The 23,342-nt window shown below is 41.6% G+C and overlaps 1 protein-coding gene across 1 annotated transcript in view; it reads right to left on the bottom strand.

Moving 5' to 3' along the window:
• The window catches only part of DHRSX (dehydrogenase/reductase X-linked), a 169,893-nt gene that overhangs the window by 42,376 nt on the left and 104,175 nt on the right, over positions 1-23,342 (bottom strand). Inside the window, exons 4-5 of the mRNA XM_064437600.1 lie at positions 21,746-21,847; positions 6,992-7,199 (exon numbers count right to left, since the gene is read on the bottom strand). Coding sequence (XP_064293670.1) covers positions 6,992-7,199; positions 21,746-21,847 — 310 coding nt within the window. The remainder of the gene's footprint in view (positions 1-6,991; positions 7,200-21,745; positions 21,848-23,342) is intronic.

Here is a 23,342-nt window from a genome sequence, read left to right as displayed (position 1 = left end):
GCAAGACCAGGGATATATGGTTGTGAAGAACCAGGAGCAACACCAGGGCTGAACCCAGAGGGGATCTGTGGAAGGCAAGCTGATAATTTTGAACATGTATTCCAGGGATTTACAGGCACGTGTGCATCCTTCCCCAGCTACGCTAGGCAGCTGGAAGGACGACAACACTGCAAAGGTACTGTGTGGATGGTGGTAGTTAGAGCTATTGAAAGGAATGCTAAAACTGTTTGAATATTCACCCAGGACCTGAATTCCAAAGCTTTTAAGGTTCACTCAGCCTTAATGAGTCTTTTTGCTCACAGAGAGGTGTTAAACTAACCCTCCCCTCTCAAGGGTGACAAACTATCTCCACTCCCTATTCTCTGGAAGTCCCTTTTGCCTTCTCTGTCACACGAGTGCAGTACATTAACTGTCAAATTACCAATGAACCAGCTTGCTGTTTTGGAAAGCAGAGTATCTGCAATATCCACTGTCCTGTGTGTCACAGAGAGTTGACTTCACCCACCCAACCTGCTGTGCAGGGAGAGGCTTAGCAGCAGAAACACCCATATATCACATACCTCTCAATGCATTGCAATTTTTAACTTTTCCAGAAACACCGTGTCCTATTAAATCAGTAGCCATTATTAATAATCCTTTGTTAAGACCATTAATCTCTTTTAGACAAGAAGGAATTTAACATTGTGACACACAAATTAGCTACATTTAACTTCCCTGAAAACATCGAAGTCTGGCATTACCTTGGTGAGAGTAGTGTTACACTGCGCTATTGTTCTTCAGAAACCAGTGAACTCTGAAAGTATTTTGATTAGACAGAAAGAAAATACATTGATAAATGTAAAATCAGAGCTTTGCGAAGTTGGCATCCTGACTTAAATATTTCCTCATTATTGGTTGCAGGAGTGGCTAGGGATCACCTGTGGCCTGCAACAGGGATAAAACACATGCTGCCTTTGAACTAAAACTCTGTCTTTTGGATTGATGAATTGGTCTGCTGAAATAATAGCCCATTTTTTTTAATTAATTTACAGAATTTGAGATCTGTGCCTTCACCAATATGCTCATTTTCCAGGCCAGCAAATCAATTTTTGCAATTAATGCTGATTGCTGCAAAAGCAAGAGATCATTTTGCAAAGCAGCCAATCCTTTTGCATTTACACAGAAAAAAATTTGCAGAGAAGGACTGAAATACCCTTACGTAGGTGCATTAAGCATTTGAATACTTATCATCTGACCATAGACAGGAAAACTTGGTAGCATGCTGCAGGAAGACATTTAACTGAATACATCAGCATGCTGCAGTTGGTATTTGGTCCTGTCAAGGGAATATGATTTATCTTGTAAATAGGACCAGAATAATGCAATAAAAGTCACTGTTGGGGAAGCTGTTTAAACAACACAACTCAAACAAAAACATGTATATTCCTTGAGTAAAATAAAATCTATAATAACATGTATCTAACTTGTCTAGAACGATCTGTTATGGTTACAAATTCTGCAGTTTTCACAGCATTTTATTAAGCAGCAGTCCAGTGACACAGGTCTTTATATGCAACTGTGAGAGACTTCTGTACTGAATGAAACAGTAATAAATAAAATAAATAAAACAAATAAAAGGGTAATATTTAAAATCTCTCCTACTTCCTCTTACAAATTTTTCTTTATCATTTACAAACTTGGAAATAAATCAGTAGTACTATGCTACTCCTATGCTACATCAGCTTCACGTTTGCTTTTGCTTGAATGGAAGATTTTGTTCATCACATAAGTTCTTCCAGCCAGAGAGAATTAAGAAACTACAAGTGAGAGATCAGTTGTGAAAAGGCACTGGAGAAACCAACTGGGAATTAAAAGAAAATAATAAAAACTTTGAAAAAAAAGTTGAGTCATCAAACCATTCTTAAGGAAAAAACTGTTTTAAACAAATGTTCACCTTAAAAAAAATTCTGAAACTTATGGAGATACCTTACTTCAACAGGATGACTTGGAAATTGGAGGTTTGGAGTTTCAGTTTGATCAACATTATACTTCAATTTACAAACCAATTCAAAATAAAATATTCTGAAATCACTGAAATTAATAGTTTTGATCTGAAAAATGGATTCATACTTCCCAAAAGTAATCTGACATTTTAACTTTTAATTGCACTTTGTGGACAATATTTTCAAAATCTCAGCAATGCTGATGTGACGAATTCCTCAACTTTCTGCCCAAACTTAAGACAACTTCATTTACCAACAAACATCACACGCACAGAGGAAGTGAAGAAGAAGGACACCACCCATCCAAAAACAGGTGGTCTCCAGGGACTTTGCTGGGCAGAATTTCCCAGCAGTATGTGACACCTCCTGATACAGCCCTTATGAACTATCTGGCAGAGGAGAAGAATTGGAGCTGCCGCCTCTCCCCAGCACCCTCCCAGGTCCTGGGTAGAGCTGTTTACCCTGTTTTACACCAGCTAGGAAGCACATATGGCAGCTGGGATTTTTTAAATTCCTTTCATCCAATTTCTATTTTCTCTGACATGATTCATGCACTAGGGCTACAGGGAAAAAACACATAAATTATCTGGGGAATGTACCAGCATACATGAGTTACAAAAAACATCAGCTCCTTCTTCAGTGAGAGAGCAGAGGAAAGAAAGCAGAAAAAGTGTGACTAACTGTCCCTGAATATATACAGGAGATGTGAACCAGAAAAGGAACTGTGTTACTGTGGCTGGGGAGTTCATAGGTCTGTGATTCACACGTTACAGGGTCCATTTGGTATGCAAAAAGAGAGGATGATGAAAGGCATAGTTAGTCATAGAGACAAAGCTAGACAGAACACACAAAGATGTTACCCCTGGGAAAGGGAATATATTCAGGTGTGACCCACAGCCTGGAAAAGGGAATAAGGTCATCTTTATTTTCCTAAAATTCCTTCCTACTTTGGTAGGTAGGTATTGAAGGAGTGCCATCCATCCCAGCCTTATAAGAGCCCATGAACTCCAGTGCACTGTTCAGTCCTATCTCAGCCCAGAGGACAGCACAATGTTCTTCAAACTTTTGCTAAAACCAGACAGTCATATTCTCTCACGACCGTATTTTTGAATCTCTCACTTTAGAAAATAATATTTAAGGCAGGCAAAAGAGTTTAAAAGGACAACCCAGTTATGCTGTTAGAGCGCACGGTGAACTACCCTCAGCATGTAACTGTTGAAACGCTTGCAGATAGCGTTTCTGTTAAACTTTCACCTCCTTGAAAACAGTCGTTTTCGAAGTAGGGATGAAGGAGAATGATTTGCCTTAGGGATCCCCTTGTCGACTCATGTGATTGCTGTTGAAAATGGTCTGGATCTAAAAGACCACAAAGGTGTTTGATGTTCTTCATATATCCTTCAGCAAAAGAACTGGGAGAACAGTCATTGCTCTTGTGCGTTTGCATTTTCAATAACTCACATGAAACAAGCTATGCCCTGCCAGTTTGGAACAAGCTCTGTCCTGCCTTGATGTACCCATGTTGTGTCTCTTTTACTGATCTGTGTGAAGAGGATGGGCAGGAAGCGGGAGAAATGACATTCTTAGGGGAGAAATAGGACTGGGGCTAGGGGGACAAGATAGCAGGAAGACAAATGGAGAGGAAGAAATGAACTGGTGTGCGGAAATAAGACAATCCCCCCCCTCCAAAAAAAAAAAAAAAAGGGGAAAAAAGGAAAAAAAAGAGGGAAACCATGATGAGATAGGGAGGGAAAAGGCAATGGAGACAAAAAAGCTCAGAAGACACAGGTGAAGATGAAACTGTGAATGTAGAAATCAAGTAGGCAGACATGAAGAAAGAGATAACAAAGGAAGAAAAAGAATGTAAAATGCAAGGAAAGTGAGAAAAAACTAAATTAAGCCTCCTGCCAAAAAGGACCTGAAAAGAGAAACATGGGGTAAATCAGATTGGTAAAATGGCAGACAACAAACCAAAGAGGAAATGTGGAAGAAGGTAGCACAAGCTACCTTTAATACTGTTTATGGGACAGACCTTACAACAATTATTTGTTATGCCCTGTGGTCACTGTGATATGGTTGACTTCTGGCTTCAGAGCAGAACTCTGAGCAGCAAGTACAAGCAATGGGAGCAACAGCCACAACTGTGACTGCCAGCCCAGAGCAATGGGAGAGAATGATCCCATAGGAAAATCTGTGGGAAAGCAGAGAACTGAGCCTCGATTTACTGTCTCCTGCATGGCAAGACAGTCTTCTGCCTTTCCTTCTCTGGCATGCTTGATGGACGGATCCCTCCTCTGCCACCACAACTCACCTCCAGTTTGGACACTAGCCCAAGCAAAATCCAGGAAACAATGGGACAAGAGCATGGTAAACAATTCAGTCTTCTGCCACTGGTAATTTTTCCAGCAGGGAGTACAGACCCTTTCCCCCTTGTGAATAAATTACTTCAGATTGTTTTTCTGCCTCCCTGCAAGGCTAGGACTACTAGCCAATCTGGCAACATGCACCCAAGTTGTGAAATGAATTCTGCCAGCTAGTGCAACTCAAAATAAGGAAAAAGCCAGCACAAAAATTTTAGAAGGGTTTCCCATTCATACAAACAGCAAAAATGAGGGATGGCATCACTGGGAAACGGGCAACTCATGGAACGGTATCATATCACAGTGTTCACCGTGGGTGTCTTTACCACATCCATTAAAGCTGTTAAATGCTGCTCTGAATCACAAGGCATCTCCAAGGCCCCATGGTGTAGGCAATGCCTGTGTATGGTACCCTGCAACAGTCATCCAGGGTTGCTAAACCACCCACTCATGGTGTAGGCACACACTCAAACACACAAGCAATCTCACTCTTTTTAGCAGCACCATTTATGCGATAACTATTTGTCCAAGTCGGGGCTTATCGGTAGTCAGGCTAAAAAAAAAAAAGCCATGAGTATCTTCTCCCACCTGAATCAAGAAAAGGTTTGGAACTGAATCCACAGCCCCCTCTGGGTCCCACTGGTGTGCCTGTGTGCTCAGAAAGTAGGCACCGCTGCTGCCCCCAAGCAATTCAGAGCATCCGTGTAGGAAAGAGCAGGCAGTCAGCCTGCAGTCTGTCATCCTTTATGGCTCCTTTTATACCAATAACATTGAAATGTAAAAAGCACGCTGTGGTGCAAAAGCTGAAGGTAAATATCACTGGTATATATTATTTTTTACATCAGATCAGTCATGTTCATGCTCAGCCGTAAGTTTCCTAATCAAAACATTTCTGGTTCCTTTAAAATATGAGTTAATAATGATGAATCACCGGTAAGGATGATCCTAAATTAAAGAGGCACAGTACAAGGCTTTGCTATAATCAAGGAAACTACTCTTATCTAGAGACAAAGAACAGCCACATTTAATTTTGCATTCTGCACTTTAGCCCAAAGAAATACTAATTACACTCCTCTTAGCCCCCTTGCATGGTGCCATCCAGCACATGCCCATCAGAAACAATGAATACGTACATCAAGTGAAGAGTAAGGGTAATTTCCTGTGGTTGTTTTACAAGCAAGGGATTAAACTGTGACTACCCTGCAGAGTTTAAACAATGTGCTTGTAATAAAACTGATGCCATAGTATGTAATCAGAAGTCAAACAGAAAGTTTGACATCCTTAATGCAGCATTCATATGTAAAATGTCTGCAGTGGAAACAGCCCAGCCTTCTAATTTCAGTCTTTGTTCCAAAATGAAACCTTGGGCCAGGTGCCTCTGAACATGTGTTGGAGTCCCCGTCAAAGGACGGAGACAGAATTTCTCCATGGAAATGACGCAGAACTCAGACTGGCTCTGTGCAGGCAGAAACGCTCTGGAGCCCATCAGAAGACAGGCTCTGTTTGAGCCTGTTAGTAAGCACATAATTGCCACACATGACTGCACAGGGAAATTTTGAACTGTATCTCAGTTACCCTGCCCATTCCTCAATTAACGAAACAACCCTACACGGTTCCTATGTGACACCAGAGACCTTTCCCACATCATTTGATGTCTTCCTAATGTTAGAAATATCCCGTAGACATTCACCCACAGCTTTCCTAAATGAAAGTAGTTGGACAGAACACAGCCATGCATTTTAACCCATCTTACTAGGTTAAAAACCCAGGACAGCCACGCACCTGGCTCTCAGTAAGCTCTCAGGGAAGTGCAGGGGGTGACCCAGACAAGAGCCAAGGCTTCAGCAGTTGCAGTGAATCACTGGGCTGATGTGTGAGAGCACAAGCACCATGGGGACTGGAGGGATGACACAGCCTGGGCCTGGAAGGCAGGTGGGGAAGCTGGAGAAGGGCTGTGAGGGAGGCAGAGGTGGGGGACCAGAACATCAGGAGAGGTGCAGGACAAGGCAGTGGCCAGAGGCGGAGGGAGGGGAGGATGGGGAGTCAGGAGCTACAGGCCAGTGGGCAGAGCTGCCAGGGAGGAATGAGCAGCAGACAGCTTGTGGTCTGGGCAAACCTGCGAGGCAGCTGGGCAGGTGAGGCTAGCTGCCCCCCCCGAGCCAAGTCAGCAGCCCTGCGCTCACAGGCAGGGAGCTAGCAGCCATAGGCATGTGCACGCATCTGAGGGCAGGATCAGGGCCTCTACATATGCATTCACCTGAGGACAAAGATTATTAGCATTCACCCAAGCCATTTTAAAACATCCCAGTTATTGAGAGTCTCCCTGATTAGGCAGTGAGGAGTCTGGATTCTACACTGCAACGTCACCGCAGTGTAAATATCAGAAAGGAAGCACGGCTTTCAAGGGTCAGAATAAAAGACTCAGTTTGCAAGTTTATAAACTATTTGTATCTTTGACTGAAGGCCACAATCTTTGCTCAAGTCTGACAGATATTTAGCAAATTCTTGAGAATCCCTGTTCATTAAAACAAAACAAAACAAAACAATAAAGGCAACAACCCCCCCCACATTCAGTATTCAGTAACAATTTTCTTGGAGTTTAAGGTGCACACCCTTACTGCAGATCAGTGAATACCAAAAATGGATTGGTACCTGCTTTGTAAGTCGTTCAGGTGCAATTTGCCTACATAATGGGTGGCTGATGAGACAGTGATGATCCTAGCGTTGTGACTGTGCGTTCCTGATTGCTTCAGCGTATCCAAGAGGAGGTTAGTCAACAGGAAGTGTCCCAAGTAGTTCAAGCCGAAGTGCTCCTCAAACCCATCCTCCGTCTTTCTTTCAGGGACCAGCATCACCCCAGCTAGAGGAGAAAGTAGAGGCAAAACCTGTTGATTTATTTCAGAGAAGGACCAAGCCTGAAGGAGCGTGGATCTCCTGCTGCAGAGCGTAAACACAGCACTTAGAGCAATGAGTGATTTGTGATGGCATGTGAAGTGTAAAGCCGACACCGATTGATTCCTGCCAAGAAAAATGTCAAAACCCCCACTTCAGTTCCTTTATCCTGAAAACAGGTAGACTGGCTCTCCCCCTTCCTCCCTCCCTCCCTCCCTGCAGAATTGTGAGGATAAATGAGTTTGTGAGATGGGTTTTGAAGACATTAAAAGTTGGGTCAACCCAATGTTTCATGCCAGAATTCTATGCTGCAGACCCACAAGAATAATTAATCCATGTACATTAGGTGGGAGCTGAATGATCCCAACAGCATTCCCTCCATCAAAGAGCTCAGAAGGGTAGAGACAAGACCAGGCTAAGCAGCAGACCTGCTCTCCCAGATGGCTTTCTGCTGAGTCCTGTCTGGGGTTTAAAGGTCTGTTGAGTCCTCATCTGAAATCTGCAACTTCTACCTCACTGGTGCGTGTGAGAAAAGATGTAGTAAATTTACCCAATATGTCTTAATTACTGTGCGTACAAGCAGCTGCATATTGAAATGAGTTTTTGAATCCTTATTTTGGCAATATTTTTGCATATATTTCTACAAACCACAGTTTTCAAAGTCAGTGCCTAAAATAAGTATCCACATCCCTAACACACAACATTGATTTCAGCATCTTGCAGACAATCCTGAGCTCATGCATAAACTATATCGTGTATTGAGGCTGTGGAGGGGATAGCTATCCCACTAAATTATAATGTGGACTTGAATGTTATAAATTATTCTTATTTTATTAAAATTTAATTAATTATCATGCAAGTGGACCTGACCCTTGTAATGTACATGTAGATGGACGTGGCTTGTGGAGAATAATGTTGCAGGCCATTTGTTTTCTCTCCAATACACATGGATATGATACAGCAGAAAGGCCACCTCTGCTCACAGACATGAGAGGGTGTCAGCTTCATCCTTGTGCTATTTCATGTGTCCTTTAAAAAGCCTTTAACATCCCATTTCTTGAGATCAGCCCAATGATGGCATATTAAATTACTATTTTAAATTGCACATGGTTTGCATCTGCATCATTCCTTCTTTGGGGGGGTCCCACCACCTGACAGTCCTGCTTCATTACTGCTGCTCAGACTGAGGAGGAGATATTTTCAGGATCTTTTAGCACAGCCAGTACCCATAGCAATTCACCTATGGCTGCCTACTGCTTAATGGAGCAACTGGAGAAGCAGCGTGAGTGGAAGAGGAGATGACAGAGCAAACAAAAGGTTTGGGTGTAAGACAGCATACCTGCATACAGAGACCTTGAGACTGAACATAAGCAATGCTGGCTAATGGTGTGATGGAAGAAGCACAACACAAATTACATGACCGGGCTCTACAAAAGCTCTGACTGGCATCTCTCTCTGTCATTACAGCCACTCTCCCAGATTCCTCAGAACGACGGGAAAACCCAGCTGCTGGGTGTGGTTTCTCTGCGTGTCAGATCTCAACTTTAACAATGGAAAGACACAAATTAGAGGGTGTCTGGTTGGATGTCCCGTTGTATTCTCCTTCAGCAGCAGCACTTACTCTGATGCACGGTACAACTGCTCACAGAGTTGGAAACAGATTTCCCTTTCCTCCATAACCTGCATATGTGGCATACAATGATATCCAGAACAGTGGCTGGGACTGAACACTGGCATGACAGTTACAGACAGACAGAAAGGTGAAACAAGTCCTGCTGTGACTTATTCTTTTTTTCCTGGGAAGATGGAAAGGGTGGGAAGGGCAACAAACCCCGAGCTCCCAGACCAAGCCTCAGCCTGCTACAGTGCAAGTTTTAGCAGAGACAGGGTTTAGCACAAGCTGTTGGAGGGCAGATGGGAACAGCACCACATCTCTGAGCACCTAGCCTGGTACAAGGAAACAATTTGCATCTCTCTGAGGCCCATCCTGCCTTCCAAAGCTCTGATACTTGGAAAAAGCAGGAGGAAGCAGTTTGCCAGCAGTCTATTTGCAGCATACTGGTAAAATGCAAGCCCAAGAAAAGGCAGCCAACATAAAACAACCCTGGCACAACAAAGCTGATGTGAACCCCAAACGCTGCTTCTGCATCTCCCAGGGCTGCTACAAGGCTTGCTGTAGGCACCTCCATGCGCACACACATTTCTGCCAGCTGAGTCAGATGGAGAGATGGAGGTATTTGTCTGGAGAGCAGTGCAGTAGATGACTGCTACATCACAATCAGCAGACAAACCTGGGGAGGCTGTCACCGCTCACATCAGCCCCGAGGATGCCTGTGCTAGAACAACTGCCCCCTTGACCTCTGGAGGCACATGGGATTTCAAGAGCACATAGAGCCTCTGCCCTCCACCCCAATTAGTCTCCACCATCTGTGCTGCACATCCTGGATGCAGAAAACAGATCTGAGCTCAGGTCAGGAGATGGAAAAAATTTACACTCATGCAATGCACAACGGTTAAGATACACATTCCCCAAAATTATTTTGCTCATCCTTCAGGAGCTTCCTCTGAACAGAAATTGTGGTCAAGTCCTTGAGCAGGGACAATCACCTCTGCCTGCATTTGTTGCTACTAAAATTCCCTTTTTGTCTTCAAGAGCTTGTCAATATTACTCCAAAACAGCTTTGAAAGATTTTTTTTTTTTAAAAAAAGGCTCTCATCTTTGAGGTTGTTCGTGTCAAGGCTATAAAAAAATCTTGCCCTGCAATTTGAGGGCAGTTTCTCATATTTGAGGAGAAGCCATTTTAATTCACTGAGAGCAAGTGTACAAAGGAATACCCAACAGGCAACTGAACCTGGCTGCTTCTCTGACAAAAGGGAAAACCTTATAAGTATAGCAGCAAGCTCTGTTTTTTAAATTATTAACTACCTAACATTCAGTAGATACTGAAAGTGGCATGCTATTGATTTTCATTTGTGCAGAAACACCATCAGCTTTAATAAAGAGTCCCAAATGGTAACTCAAAGAATGAAAGCTGTTTCTATTTTTAATTCTTTCACTTAATCCAATAGTATTTGAAACATTAAAAAGGCCCCTTTTTTTTTTTTTTAACCTTACCTCTTCATTGTAAAATAAGAATGATTTTCCTTATTCTTTTGGTATGGAATCCATACAACCCTGTATCTTTCTGATTTTAATTATCAAGAGTCTCCTCAGTTTTTTGGAGCACATGTGAAATTTGAAGTGGCAGCACAGAGACCATTAATGCCAAACACCTCAGTTCTGATACAACTTTCGTATACCTTTTTCCCTCTGATTTTGCCTCATTGCTTCCAGAAGATTTATTTTTAAAAATGTCACTGATATCAGCATGGCATTAGACAATGAATTAATAAGTAAACTGAATGTGAGATTTACTTTGTAATTCATTAGCTGATTTTGAAATATTCAGGCAAAAGACTAACAGTATGTATGCAGAAAACTGGTTAAATGACACATCGATGTGTGATTTTGCAAGAGTAGAAATAAATTAGAATAAGGAAAATATTTTGCTGCATAACTATGCTGAACAACTATTCTTCTTACAGATGTAGTAAAGAATTCCACTGTGTTGCAGTTATGAATTTATTGTGATATATTCAAATTATACACATTTTAATTAGCTATAATGATTAAAAAGTTCTATCCTTTTTTACTTTTATAAGTAGGCAATAGTAATTTTTTCCTCTCAAAGAAGGAATACACCTCAAAAGAACTGTCTTTGTAAACAGTCATTCATCATGATTTTCTACATAAGTTTCTAATGAAACTTGTGGTTTAGGATCCATCAATGAATTAGTCCTATGTGATTTTAAGAGCATAATGGATCTGATAGTGCACACAGCATAACCAAAAAGTTTATGAGAGTTGTAAATATTAGAGGCCAGGCATACCGTGTTTTTATTGGATTATACAGGAGAATTTGTACCATGCCTGCCTGTATGGCAGGTGATGGTAAACATTGCTGTAATTCCTGTACCTCCCACTGCAAAGTCATCCTTCAGCTCCATTATAAAATATGTTTTAAGAGCTTTAAAAATACAAGATTTTCATTCATCTAGATTTATTTACAGTGAGCTACTTGGAGGGTTTAAAGTTAGTTCTCTCAAACTTACTGCAAAAAAAAAAAGATTTAGAATCTTTTTTTCACATATAGAAAAAGATGTCTTCCTTCCCAGACAGTCTCATGGAGGAGGGTTTGGAGGCAGTGCCCCCACATGCAACTCCTTTTAACCCCAGCAACCCAAAGGCTGGGAAGCCAACACAAGACATCAGCTTACATGTAACAGCTTCACAGCAGGCACATGTGCAGGCACATGAGGCAACCCAGCTCACCTAATGGAGTGTCAAAATCATTCTGCACTGCACACCCATCCAGCAAAAGACCTATGCGTGGACCTATCTAGCTACAGAATAGTATAGCCCACTTCTCTCCTGAATAGAGACAGCTATAGTGGAGTAAACATCTCAATAATCATATAACAGCATCCCCTGGTTAGGCTGCCTACACTAGATTGCTCATTCCACCTCGTTCAGTTGGGCTATGCTATCCCAGAATATGTCTGTCCTGTGGATCTCATTGAGCTCTAGTGAGCAACGAGAAGGTGCAATGCCTTATTAGAATTGCCCCCAGAAGCACCCACTGGAGGCACAACAGTACTCACATAACTGCTTTTTACAGGTGTGACTCGTCTGGACTGCAGAAAAGTGAATTTACAGCACTGCTGCAGCACACTGCTTGCTAAGCTAGGTCCACAACCCAGATCCCAGTGCTGGTGTGCTGCACACCTATTGGTATTCCAGAAAAGCGTTATGAGTCTGTACAGAACCACACACCAGCTTAACAGTATATGAAAGCTGAAGAGGCAAAAATCCAAACAGTTAAGAAGAAAAACACAAAAATACAAATTAAGCTTGGTACAGCTCTCCAGTGCATGGTCCTATTTCCTTTCTGCCCAGAGGGACTGGTGGATGTAGTTCAGACTCTTGCACTTCCTAATACCTTCTGGACCCCTGTATAAATGAATATGCAGTTTTCTAAAGCAAACTGGGAGGAAACTGAAGCAAGCAAGGAATTTTATCCCATGGTGTAACAATGACAGCTAGATGACATCTGGTGTGGACTCTAGGTTCTCTTACATCTCCCCTCAGGGCAATAAAGGACATCTGCAGCCAGCCTGTCTGGCATCAGTGGCAGGACAGTGTCCCATGCATGGACCTTCCCTGGAGGGGACTGGACACTGTTGAAAACTGGTTTGATGAACAACTGCCAAAAGCAGGGCAGCACAGGGACAAAGCCTTGGGCTGCAGAGGAGAGCTGTCTCCAGTGGTTTCAGTCTCTCCTGCCTCTTTCCAGAACAAGGTCCACCACCAGAATCTGCTTGAGCCTCTGCTCCAGCACTGAGCAAGTTCCCACTAGCTCTCATCCGCTCCCTTGCAAGGGGCTCTGCACTACTCATTGCCATTTTGGCATGCTGGCTTCCTACCAACTCCCCCAGCCCCCCGTGCCAGCCAAAATGCACATCCCTGCTGAAGCCAAGAACAGTGTGCAACTTCCCAGCCAAAGCTCTGGGCTGTGCTACCCTCCCTCCCCTACCTAAAAAATCTGGTGACCCAACACTGATCTTATCAAGCAACAGCACGTGTGCAGGTAGGAGGGGAGAGGCTCAGCCCCAGACATGCATATCAACTTCATCTGCCTCTCTGCTCCCTAATTTTCTTACCCTGCCACTCTAGCTGCTTTGAGTCTGAATCTCATGAGATCTCACTCTGCATCCTGCAGGCATCTGCCAGTCACATGCCTGGCTCACCCTTCCCTTACTCCTGAGGCCAGTTTCCTTATGGGGCCATGATCCATGGCTCTAAGGCTCCCACCAGCTTCCCCATTCTCTCTTCAATATCAATCAGATGTGACACAGGGGTAGATGAGAATTAATTTGTACAAGTTATGTCAAAGTGGGTGGCCGGACAGAAGACAGAGGTTCCAATCACGTCCTCACCGGCTGGGGGGAATAACTCTTATCTCTGTTAACAGTAAACTCTCAAAAAAGACATTAGTGAAGAATTCCCTCACTGCAAGAAAAGGTTCAATCAGTTTGTGCACAACAGAGACTCTAGTCCTCAAGTAAGGACTCAATCCTCATGAATTGTGTGGTGTCTAAGCACTTGCAAACTCTGACTGACATGTCTCCTTATAGTACAAACACACCTAATGCCTCTCTTGGTCCTCACTACCCACCCTAGCTCCCTCCCCTCATATTTGTTCTCCTATGAATTTCCCAATATTGATCAAGAATATATGCTACACTCAAATTATGTTAAAAGTTCTTTCAATCAGCAAACACAAATGTATTGCCATCAGGTTTTCCCCCCATCCTAATGGTTCCCATCTGTCAGTCCTGTTTCCCCACATCAGCTCTTCACTCCATCTTCTGCTGTCTCTCCCTCATAACCTGCCAGCCTCAACCACCTGTCTTTTATTTCAGTTCTCCACACCAAAGCTTCTCATATAAATCTGCCCCTCTTGGAAGTTACAGTCTTGTCCCACCTGCATACAAACTGGACTCCTTCCTCTTCCATGCTACAGGTTTTGTAACTATGCCTAAAAATGGAAGAACCAGCTCTTCAAGAGAGATGTGGTCACCAGCTAGTTGAGTTCAACAGCTACATCAGCTCACCAGCCATGGCTGGTGAGACCTTTAGGTCCTGAGAGTGCTGAAATCACGTCCCAGCTCCACAGCCACATTCCAACTGAATATCAGGGTAAAACCCAGACACCCATCACCTCCCATCCACTTCTTCCCACCCCACAGTCTGCTTTTTATGGGACATAAACTTGTCACAGAGATCATGGAGGACCCAGGCCCCCAGTCTGGACAGTGGAGAGAGCAGGAGCCTGAAGTGCCCATCTACAGTGCCGATCTCCACCCCAGCTCAGAGGCAGGCACAGGGAGCAGAGGGGACGCAGGCGCCCAGCCTCCCTGCCGATGCCCTTGCCTGCACGCAGTACTTCCCACCACGGCTCAGGGTTGTGACTCCAGCAGAAAGACCTCCTCAGTCTCAACGCAGGAGATGCTTGGTACAGGCAAAATCTCTAGCACTTAAAATCTAAAAGATGGTTTTCAAACTGCAGTGCTTAGCAGGCTACTGATTCAACCCAGCATGGGAATATTCCATGGTTGGCAAAAGGTGCATCGGCCTTTGACACAAAGGCAGCATCTTGCCTGCATTCAAGTCCCCGTTCCAAACTGTGATAACACCAGAGACCTTCTAAAGAAACTTGACATAATTTTTGACATTTAAAAAAATAAAGCCACCCCAAGATGTTTTTATTATCATTCCTGGAAACAGATGAACTCTTTTATCTGGCGTTACAAAAAATTAAATAAAATAAATTAGCCTTAGGCAAATGCTTGGCATGGAAATTCTTAGCCCAAACATTAAAAGTTTGGCTAACTAGTAAAGAACTGAAAATTGAGTAACGTCTACTGCTAGTGCTCCCAGACCCACCTATAACGCTCACAAGGGAGAACTGGACTGTATTAGCTGTGCCAAAGAAGATAAAGCAATGCATCTTTCCACTGAAGGCAAGCTCTTAGTTTATGAGTAGGTTAAAGAAAAAACAAAGATAAAAATGTAGATGATCCACATTCAAAGACTATGAGAACAACAACAAAATCTTGGTAGGTTCAGCACAAAACTGAACAGGCTGCAATACCTCCTTAAGAACAGAGGCACTTTCTGATTCAATGTCACGCTGCTACACAGGGAACACACATAGCGCAGGCTAGCTCCCTGGAAAATGTGTCAGTTAAAAAAAGAAAATATGATCCACAACTGAAGTTTTGTTTTCACACTAAAATAAATCAGAGCATTCATAATTGGGTCTGGCTGGGAAAAAAAAAAAACCACCCACAAAAAAACCCAAAACAAACAAAAAAACCCCCACCAAAACCACAAAAACTTTGTTTCCTAAAAATATGCTCAGTAAGTATTTGGTTGGCACAATGGTGAGTTATCCCACTCACAATCAGAAAGTAGGAAAGTCAGTGACAGCTTTCTAATTCAATAGGAAGTTCTCTTAAAAGTAATATATCTTGTTTTGCAATGTGTAAAAAAAACCATTTCTACCTAAAAGCTATGAAAGGATTAGGTAAGAATAAAACATGGCTCGCTCACACTTCTCAGAAAAGCCAGTGGCAAATGTTCCACACACTTAAGAAGAATCAGTTGGGTTTCCTAATCCATCAATAGCTGAATTTTGTATCTGTCTTCCACTGATAAAACATTCACATTCAGGACATAAAAGCAAATGGGTCAAGAACCTGCAGCATGTGGAGCCTGAGATATCTTCCTTTTCACAGAGTGTCTGATATCACAGACGCAGGAAAAGCTTTGGAAATAATTAAGAAGACAAAGATAATATCAAACAGAAGTCAGGATTTTCATGAATGAAATCCTTACTGTTTGAAAGTCAGAAGTAGCCTAAAGTTATTCTTCTAACTTATTAGTTCTCCTAATAAAAAATAAAAAGAAATCTGATATCTTTATATAGGATACATATCATCCTGGCAGACAACAATGCTACTTAAGTATAATAAAAGCTCCAGCTGATGGCTGATGCTAAAAATCTGGGTGCTAGGTAAATGCTGGCATTGCACAATCCTTGGTTGCTCTGAACAAGCTGGGCTGGATACCATCAGCAAAATCATAGTGCTCTGACACAGGTGCCCAGACCAGTTACTTTCAGTACCCAAGGCATCTACTACCTGTAAAGAGCAGTGTGTGATCAGCCAGCCTCCCCATGCTTTCCAGTCATGTCTCTTCTAAAGATTATCTCTTCTGAAAAATCTGAGTAAATGCCATGCAATGAACTTCAAAAAATATGGCTCTGAGAATATCTTCTCATTTTAGAACACATTAAAGCTGCATGTTAGTGTCCTTACGCATCATCTAGTTTTGCCCATCATCCATGCAATATCAGTTTTAAGCCAATCCCCCCATCCCCTCAGACTACCTTTTCCAGCTCTAAACATCTCCCAAGGGCCCAGCTCTTCCGTGATGTCTAGTATCTATCATCCATTACATATAGGTAAAGGGCCACTTGCCCTTCTGCTTGTCGTCCTCTCTTGTTCTTCTTGTCCCTCTACTCCTTTTCCATCTCAGCTTTGCTTACATATTGCCCTAACTTCTCTTTGAGGAATGATAAAGATGAAGGTTGATGCTGTAATGAAGACACTGGAATGAGATTCATGAGATATCAGATCTTGAGTTCACCACAGCCTTCCTGTGTGGCTGGAGGAGAAGCGTTATTTTTGATGAAATCCAAGTTCCACTGGAGTCAACAGCAACCCTCCTCACTAACTTTCCCTCAAGGACTTCTCTAGTGAACTTCCACTTCTCTGGGGTGTCTCTCCTTTAGTCTGTAGCTGCTATAGAGAGGGGAGCTGGCCCTTATCTAATCCAGTGGGACAGGATCTTTTCATAGATCCCACTGTGATAATGCAGTGTAACTATAGTGAAACCTAATTAATCAATAATACCTGTAAATAGGTAGGTACCTATAAAATTGCTTTTATTTGATATATCCTTTTCTTCCCACCCCTCAAATCTCACACTTCTTCTGAAGATCTGATCCTGCAAATACTCAAACACAAGAATAATTTAATATGTGATCAACCATGACAGCATCCATGGGACTACTCAAATGGCTCCCTACAAAGGATTATGGCTGAACTGCACATGGCTGAACTGTGTGTAGGTAACAAAAAAAATATATATATATATTTCACATACTTACCTACTGACACAGCTTTTACTGTGCCCTAGGAACTAAAGAGGGAAGCTTACAGAGACTTATTTCTTAGATGATCCACAAAGTATGAAATATGAACATCTGAATTAGCCAGCAGTTCAGAAATATTGATTTTAAATTGGCTTAGACAGGCTTCAACCTGAAATATATTAACTGTAATCTGTCTACAACAGGCTAATAATGTCCTGAAATCTCTAAGTTCTCTTTTTGTGTTTGTGTGCATGCCAAGGAATATACTAAATGTCCTCACCATTTTCCCCCTCTCCTTTCCTAACCTGTAGCCAATATCACAAACCATTCAATGAACTGCAGCAGAGACGGTAGCTGGTATTTCATTGTTAATGAGTTAGACCGTGCATGTTTGGTATCCATAAGTATCCTGTTATCACTGAAGATGTGATTTTGATGTTAGTCCTCTTGGTTTAAAGATAATTAAGTACTGTAAACAATGTATAAGTAAAAATATTAACCACAAGGTGCTGAGAACCGTTTCTAGCGTGCAGAGAAAATGACTGACTTCAGTTTAGAAAAAACCTTTCTGGCATGAAACAGTGACTACTTCTTATGGAATTTTATGAAGTGTTTTACTATCTGTCCCTTTTGCAACCACAGGAAGATAGCAGACTTTCTAATGCATCTCAACAGCAATACCATTTTAATGAAAGTATTAAGTAATTACACTAGTCTACATGCTGTAATTTGCTAAATGCTTTTCAACTGTACACAGTTCTTTTCAAAAACAAAAAAAATGGCACCAATTGCTAATTAGCAGACTAGAAGACATATTCTTCCGACCTTCTGTCAGATTAAGTTTTCTAAACTGCTTGTACTCCATCCATCTTTCTGTGGCTCATAGTTCAGCCATTTAGCTTACTTTCTTTTTTCACAGAAAATGAATCTGTTTTCTGTTTCATAGCGTTTTTTTTCTTTTTAGCACTAGCACTAGCACATCCTTTTTTAAAAAAATGTTTATGTAATACTCTATTTGCATATTTAATATGTTTTGCTTATTTTAAAAACCAAGAGCTGAGCATGCACATTACCAATGCAGAAAGCATAGGAATGGAACAACAGGCCTTTATTTGTCAGCTGAAATAATGCGTGCATTCAACCAAATTTTTCCTTTTAAATTAGAAATTAGAAAGTTAAATGTATATGCTAAAATCAGCTATAACAAAAAGAAAGGTGACTCTAGTGCACTAATCACCATTTTGAACACCCTGAATGTTCACATAAGACTTCTTGAAGTGCCTGAATCAGTTGGATACCTAAACCTGATTGAAATTTTTGTGGGACCTGGGCCTCTAGCTCTAGGAGAATGCCTTGAACCTCAGGATTTTAGTATTAATTTAATTTCCAACCAGATCCTTGAGCTAGGCGAGTGATTTTTCTTAAAAATCACCAGTGACCTGGAAAACTGCTGAATTTCATAATGATCTTCGGTCAGACATGTAGTATTGATTATTTACCTAGCACAGTAATTCACGCCAAATCACCTGTCTTTAAAAATATTTTGATGTTAATTTCATAGTTTGCATTATTGTATAATGTTAGAACTTTTTTCAATTAATCTCAAAATGTTTGGGTTTTTGACAAGTTCACACAAGCCTGCAACAAATATCATATACCTTCACATACATACAGGATACATATTCATGGAGGTAAGATGTGGAAAGATCGTTAATGTATAGACATGTTTATATTAATTTAACAGATTTCAATTTAAAGCAATTGCATAATACTAATATGGTGTGCAAAAAAAAAAGCAATTTAGCAGTTCTTGGCATTTTTACATTAAATGTAACAAAATTGTACAGTCCTTGATAGTAAAATGCTAGATCCTATGAAGATAGAGAGAAAAAATCTTATTAGGTTGCCAATGGTCTGATTCAGAAGTCATGAGACTCACACAAAATATGATTTTCAAAACCTAATGGAGACTTTCCATTAGCCCCAACAGTCTTTGGGTCAGACTCTTAAAAGTATGTGATTGCCTACAAAACGCATTGTGCAGATACCTGTCCCACAGGCTCTTCCCTATACGCTAAAAAATAAAAACACCTCTTCATACTAAGAATGCTAGAGCTTAAAGATCTACAAGAAATAAGAAAGTAATAGGTAATACTAAGAAACCTACTATTCTAGATGCATACGCTCAGACATAAGAAAATCAGCCATGTCATTATGAGATGTCCTGCAAGACATCTTATGGTCATGCAAAATGTCCTCCTGTTGACAACAGAGTTTTCTGACAGAAAGCGTACACGCTCACTGACAACACGCCCAACAACTCATTCCCATCAGACATTTAAACATTGCAAGCATTGTCCTCTTCCAGGCACCCAAGCTTGTGTCCCAGAGATCAAGCAGTGAAGGCAGTGGAGCTGGCAACTGTGATGAGGCTTTTGAGTGAGTAGTGCCTCCAGCTCTGCAGTCCGTGATGGACTGAAAGTCTCTCCTTTGTGCATGGCATTACAGTGAAAAAAAAATTATTAAAAAAGTAAAGACGAAGGCAAAGGGAACAAGAAAAGCCTACCAGTTAGCCCAAACGTCAGCATTTATCTTGGAGGTACTCAACACTGATTGAAAGCCAAGAGAAGCTGTTCAAAGGTTTTTGCATCAGGCCATTTCTCCTCCATTAGGTATGTTCACTTTCCTCTTGTGTACCAAGAAATCACTTGGGCTTTCACTATGAAACTAGTAACAAAACTAAATGCTACAGATTATTTACAAGAGCAAACAAAAAGGACTAAAAAAAAAACATGGGAAAGACCTTTCAGAAATGGAGGCCGGTGACTTGCCAGGTAACGGTGGGAGATTAACCTAATCATATGGAAGTCTTTGCAGCAGCTTTGGATGTGATCACTTCAGTGATTCTGTTAAAGATTCAGCAAAAAGCAGAGTTGGACCCTTCATTTCATTGTAGTTTCTAACAGAATTTTCTCAAAAACAGATTTCTCTTGCCAACTGTATTTGGTAACCAAGCGTAAGTGAAATCAAATGCCCTTCTTGCAGGACACAGAAATATAGACTGATTCAAGCAAATATTAGCCTGAAGCTTCTTTCTTAAAAGAAGCTTTGGGCCTACACTCTTTGGTCTCATAACATATTAGGCACATTAGAAGTTCTATTTTCATATAACTTCGTTTCTTGATTAAGAAAACATATTTAACTGCAGTTTTCATTCATCCTGCTTCAGCAGCAGCTAGGGCAGAACAAAATCCTTTATTCAAGAGGGCTTTCCAGCTGTGCTGTTGTTTCAGACCCATCACTTCTCCCACAAGGTGCCCCCAAGCGCCTGCTGCACAGTCCTGGCTTTGCTCATGCGGGCAACAGGGGATGCCTGACATGTGCATAGATCTCAAAACCTTTTTTTCCACAAGATGCTGTTTCTTCATATAGTGTTGTTCCTGTCTGTGTAACAGTTTGTACTCTCCATCTTTAAAAGTAGGCATGTAAAACTGGAAAGATTTTGTAACCAGGATTAAATATACACTACCTTTAATTATGGCACAATTAAAATACTAATGGTAGGCTTTTTTGACTAATCAAATAAAAATGAACATTTAATTGAACATTTAATGAATGTTTCATATCAATCAGGAAATAAAATACTCTTGAATTTTTATTGCAATATTTGCTTGCGTTGCTAAGAGCTCTTTCAAGCATCAATGAATGTAACAAACTCCTTTATTTACAGCACGTTTGCCCTCATAGGACGGAAGGGTGCACAGAAAACAGAAAATGTTTCTTGGGATGTCTTAATAAAAATACATGCAAATAATTGGGAAAACAAGAACAGCGGCATATAACAGGAGAAAACTTCTAAAAGAAGCCTAAATTGTTGCTGGCGGGTTTTTCCCCTAGTTAAATAGGCAGGTGAAAATTCCCCTTTAGGAAAGTGTATGCGGAGTATGCAGCGTTTTTGGAGGAAAATTATTGTATGGGCTGGTTTCCAAAAATACTGTGGCTATAAAAAGTAATTAGATGGCAAGTATGTGAATAACAAAAGTTAAGATCCCTAAGAGTAATGAGATTCATTTGATAATTGTATGAATGCAAGATAAATGCTGTCCTTTTAATTTGTTCTCTGACCACTGAGACACAGCAATATGGACAACTTCCCAGCAGCACCTTGACCTAAACAGTGACTGCTCTGAGGTCGCTGGATAATTTGCTAGATTATATTTCAGATAGATTAATCCCTCAACCTAGCTCACCAGGCAGCCACAGTAAATGCATGTGTTCACACAGAGAAAAGTATAAGGGGAGAGAAAGTAAATGAAGGTGAAAGGACAGGCTTTCTACAGACTTAAAGTACAACTTTACTTTACTTTCCTTTTTTTTTTTTTTTTTTTATTAGGGATGCTCAGATTCTTGTGCAGTTGCATGATTTTTAGTGCTGGAGAGCTACAAAACACAGCAAAGGAACAAGACTTGCAACAACATCACGAGCAGGGGTGGCACTGAAGTGTTCAGTCTGCTCAGCTGAAAATCTCTCCAAAAATGCAATTTAACTCCTAGAAAGACATCCCTGCTACTGCAGCCATATTGTGACCTGCTGTATGGTTCAGATAATCAGTTTGAAATGTGGAGTGATAGACAAGAGCCCCATTTGTCACATCTTCCCCTGCAGATATGTGAAGAAAAAAACAGAACTCACCATTATTCACCAGGACATGGAGTGGACAATTCTTTGCTCTAAACCGCTGCACAAATTGCCGTATAGACTTCATGGAAGCCAAATCACAGTATAAAAACTCCACTGGGAGAGAAGAAGAGATGAACAAAACCAGAGTTAAGTCAGTTACAATGATATAAAACCACACTCATAGACATCAACAAGGACTCCTGTGGTAATGTCACCAGAAAAGTAAAGACTCTAAAAGTAAACCCGGCTTTTGAGGATTATGGGTGAAGCTGGTCCCAGAAGGTTCCTTCTTTCTCCTTCCTTCATTTCTATTTTGAAATGATTGATTCTTCATGGAGCAAATATGAGGAATGCTGCTGCCAGGAGGTGAAGAAGGGTAATAAACAGAGCAAATATGTCCCAGTCCTACTGTTTTTACTACTGTTACCATTTGGGAAGAGGGGCTACAGCTCTTCGGCGCTGAGATGAACAAGACGTGGGAGCTGGAAATCAAATGGGGAGAGGAGAAGCCACATTGGGCACCACAATGTCTCCCTGTGTTTCTGATGCCAAATACGCTGGCCTATGTTTTTTTCCAGATCATCTGCTGAGTGTCTGTGGCCCAAAGAGTGATGGAGTCTGACAACACGTTATCAACCAAAGCTTTTTTGAGGCAGTAGGAAAGATGAGCAACAGAATGCCCATATGACAACTCATCTGATCACTGATAGCAAACATGACATCATAAGTGATGCTGTGGCTTTACTGGACATCCAAGGACACCTGGTGTCTGGGTCACCTGGCAGCAACAACCAGTCACGTAAATGCCTTTTGAATGCGGGTAAGAGTCACGCCGCCCCTTGGCTCCAGCGGTGGCAGTGTGATTTGAGAGGATTGTACTTCACATGGATACCCTAGGCAGCATCCTGACGACGCTGCTGATGTTGGTCAAGGGGCAGGGTGGCAGGGGACAGTGGGTGGGCAGTCCGCCTACACCAGTGATGTTGGTCAAGGGGCAGGGTGTCACTGTCTCAAAATATATTTAATGCTGGTATGTTTTTGTTTCCAAGAAAACGTGCTTCTAACAACAGCATCCTTTGTTCAAAGCATTAGTCAGCCATCGACCTTCACTACATCACTACAAAATTAATTAATTAAAATAAAAAAGATTACTTAAAACCCCAAATATAAACCCACCAGGTCTGAAAATTATCCTTCTATCACAGTTCTTCAGCTTTCACCCCCTGACTCTTACAGCACTGCTTCATTGGTTGCCTTGCCTTGCATGAGGGCCATGACCAGGGTTATGAAATGAAAACAAGCGGTGTCTCCCACAACATCAGTAGCTATCCCCACACAAAAAATCCAAATTCTTTTGCAATTCTGCAAAGGGGAAAAAGAAAGAAAATTGTGACCTCCTCCACCTGTTCTAGCCTTTTAGAAAGTATACATATTGCATGCCAGGCTTTTGGTTTGTTTCTGCATTAGCTATGTTTTAAGCAAGAAAATGTGAGTCCTTACTGTCCAGTTTAATTACAACAAAATGCCAGATTTCCTGAGCTGTGGCAGCCTCTGCACAGGAGCCCAGTCCCCAGGCTGATTTCAGCCATGACAACTGAGGACTGGGGGT

Source organism: Phalacrocorax carbo, chromosome 1 (assembly GCF_963921805.1).
Source record: "Phalacrocorax carbo chromosome 1, bPhaCar2.1, whole genome shotgun sequence".
Taxonomy (NCBI): domain Eukaryota; kingdom Metazoa; phylum Chordata; class Aves; order Suliformes; family Phalacrocoracidae; genus Phalacrocorax; species Phalacrocorax carbo.
Note: the sequence above shows the minus strand (reverse complement) of the source record. Positions and strands in the feature narration are given on the sequence as shown.